General features: G+C 46.2%; 1 protein-coding gene across 1 annotated transcript in view; it reads left to right on the top strand.

Moving 5' to 3' along the window:
• Window positions 1-2,606: 2,606 nt before the first annotated feature.
• Window positions 2,607-3,421, top strand: part of hsd17b12 (hydroxysteroid 17-beta dehydrogenase 12) — a 19,991-nt gene continuing 19,176 nt past the window's right edge. Inside the window, exon 1 of the mRNA XM_022756020.1 lies at window positions 2,607-2,928. Coding sequence (XP_022611741.1) covers window positions 2,751-2,928 — 178 coding nt within the window. The 5' untranslated portion in view covers window positions 2,607-2,750. The remainder of the gene's footprint in view (window positions 2,929-3,421) is intronic.

Raw genomic sequence — 3,421 nt, 5'->3', positions numbered from 1 at the left:
CTGAAAACAAAGTGGTTGAAATCAGTGATGACAGTCGGGATATTTGTTTATTCTTTTTTGTGAGCTGAGAAATTATCAGCACAGAGGAAATATTAATCCTGATGTGGTTATTTTCTCCTGTTAAAATTCCTGTAATTACTGCTCACCTTAAAAACTTCTGTTTCATGATTATCAATATAAATAAAACACGGTGGGGGTAACAAATGATTTGTCACGTTGCAGGGTCAAAGTGGACGGTCGGATTAGTGTGTGTGTGTCTGTGTGTGTGTGTGTGTGTGTGTGTGTGTGTGTGTAGGGAAGATGGGGCTAGTGTTGACTCTGATACGGTGAGAGAAAGAGTGTGTGTAAGTGTGTATATGTTGAGAGGAGGGGCAGAAACTTAAATGTGGGGAAAGCTTTGTGTTGTGGCATTTAATGGGAAGTGGTGTGTGCGTGTGTGTGAGTGTGTGCTTGTGTGTGTGTTTTTAGGGCTATCGATACTAGGAGGGGTAATTATACTTTTCGTGCACGCAAAACCAAAACAGTAGTTTGTGGTGTTGTTGTGGCACAAGCTGGTAAAAAAATAGAGAGAAATATCAAGAACTTTGGGTGTGTTTGAAATTAAAATAATAATAATAATAAATCTGAATCCTGTGCATTAAAAGGCGGTGATGTTGTGATATGTTTGTGCACTTTCTCTTCAGATCACACACACACACACACACACACACACACACACACACACATACACACACACACACACACACACACACACACACACACACACACACACACACACACACACACACACGTGGAGATTTTTACAGGGAATTTGTGCACAACTAAACCCACATTTTCTCTCTTGTTTCCAGCTGTTGGACTGCGAGGACACGACCTTAGAGTGGACTCTCAGAAACGTCCCGTAGGAGTGTGTGTATGTGTGTCTGTTTGTGTGTATCATTTGTGCAATTTCTTTCTTTCTTTCTTATTTTTTGATTGTTATCAGTTTAAACACACAGGCCACTTTTGTCTCTCTGATGTCATTTTGCTGGTTGTGTTACACTACACTGAAATGCTGTGTATTAACTGTTTACTGGGAAAATATTTGTGTGCAAAAAAACAAAACAAAACAAAACAAAAAACAAAACCCAAAAAACTAGGTCCACATGAGAGGCTTGATATATATCATTTTTTATTTCAGATGAATTTGTAATATTTGCTGTGCACTGATGCCAGAATTCAAAATGTGGATTTTTGTGAGGATTATTTTGTGAAAGATTTTTTTGTAAATATACATTTTTGAGCTGCACATTGTTACTGTGACAGAGTGACATCTGGTCGGTGATATGTTTAATTTCATCCCGTTTGAAATTGTTACACAACTTGCTGCTCCCTCCTGCCGGTGTCACGTTGACTCCGGTCTCTCCACTTGTGTCAAAGAATGCGAGCAGCTGCGTGATGACTGTCAGCGTGTAGACACAGTTTCATACTCCTTTCCCTCTGCTCAGTACATGACAGGCTTTGCCTTGTGCCACACAGCCTCGGTTTGTCAGGATTTCATGTTTAGTTTGGGTGTGTGTGTGTGTGAGAGAGAGAGAGAGAGAGAGAGAGAGGGAGAGGGAGCATGGCGGCTCAGGGGTGTGTGTTGGAGACTGTTGCAAATAGCCTCTCTGGGTCGGAGTGGGGAGCACACACTGCTGAGGAGAAAATCGTGACAGTGGATTGTGCTGAAACATCCTGCATCTGAAAGCGTGACTGACTTATTCATGTGCATAGAAATGTTAAAAAAAAAACAGTGAAATAAAGCGATGGAAATCCACATGTCTGTCTCTGTATTTATGTAACACACATCACATCTCATCTCTCTCTCCTCAATGTTTTGAAAGGGGAACTTACTACGATGGGTGCAATCTCGCGAGAGTCTGAAAAGCGAGCTGTTGGGCTGGGGATTGTAGTTTTTTTTTTTTTCCTTTTTTGGGGGGGAGTCTGTACTTCATCATGTTGCGACAGAGGCGAGCGTGGAAGAGCTTATCTGGCGCGACACGAGTGAATCTCAGCGCCATGATGCCTCGCTGCACCGGCCTCTACATTTTTCAGTGGTTATCAGCAGTATGATGCAGACTGCATACCTAAAATAGACGAGTGACTCACATCTAGGTGGGAGCAGGCTGACCTCACAGACTGGCATCACTTTAGCCAACAAACTGCCTCCAAACGCTCTCCGAGGGGCGGGAGGACGCGCACATTTTTCACCAATGAGAGCATCCTTTCATTCATAAAGTGGTATGGGCAGTTTTTTTTCGAAAGCGTGGGTTTGGAGGGTTTCATAATCCTGACTGAAACTGACAAACCTGTTCTGGCGAGAGCCAATGAAAGACCTCGGATGGGAGCTGCCGTAATGTTTGCCCAATCGCTCCTCATCCCGGTCTCCCTTTGACCCACCCTGCTTCATACAGAAAATCGAATGAATGGGGGAAGCTGTGGAGGTGATTGACATGCAAATGCACCAACCGGCGGGGCGGATCCTCCGAGAGACAGCTGCCGCAGCCAGTGAGGAGCAGAGGAGGGCGGTGCAGAGTAGGAGGTGGGCGGTGCACTTTAAATCAGGCTAGACAAGTGTTGGGGGAGTTGGGGGAGTGTGTGTGATGCTACAACCTCCTTATAAAGGGACTCTCTCTCACGTTGTGGCTTGGAAATTAGAGCACATTGCCTAAAATTGAGGTCTCCACATACACACTCTCACACACGCCGAGTCACCGAGAGCCGCTGCCATGAACTGGATGAACGCTGAGGAGATGCTCCGCAGGGCCGAGACGCCTCTCTTCTGGGTCGGCGCGTTAACTGTGGCCTCCCTGGCGCTGTGGCTGCTCTACAGGCTGCTCTCAGGCTTCAGGATCTGGGTCTTGGGAAATGGGCAGCTGCTCTCTCCGAAGCTGGGCAAATGGGCAGGTGAGTTGGGTCACATCAGTTTTCACGCCATCACGGTCACGAAGAGGGCAGCTCTTAAGTATAGGCAGGTGGACTCGACGTGCAAACACAAGAGTGAGGTTATTGAGCTCAAACTTCACTTTGGCACAAAGACCGGCTGCATTCTGGTGCGTTTTGTGTGTGTGTGTGTGTGTGTGTGTGTGTGTGTGTATGTGTGTGTGTGTGGCTTAATTCAAGGGGAGGCTAGTGTTGCGTAACAGGCGCAGGTAAGCAGCTGTTTGACTGACAATATAATGGTCCTTATTAGCTCAATTGGTTTTTTTTTCTCGCGTCAACCACAGCACCGTCTGCTGCCAGGGGCTCCAATCAGCGTTTTCACCCACAGTTGCAGCGGTAGGGGGATGCCCCACATTGGTGAGCCAGGAGCCAAATTGCGCAGGCTATGCGCACTTTTCAGAGAGCTGTTTTATGTGGGTGAGCTCTCAGCCAGCGCACTACTGAACCACATTAGCCC

Source organism: Seriola dumerili, unplaced genomic scaffold (assembly GCF_002260705.1).
Source record: "Seriola dumerili isolate Sdu_G_001 unplaced genomic scaffold, Sdu_1.0 BDQW01000242.1, whole genome shotgun sequence".
Taxonomy (NCBI): domain Eukaryota; kingdom Metazoa; phylum Chordata; class Actinopteri; order Carangiformes; family Carangidae; genus Seriola; species Seriola dumerili.
The sequence above is the reverse complement of the archived record's forward strand: the minus strand, read 5'-3'. Positions and strand labels throughout refer to the sequence as shown.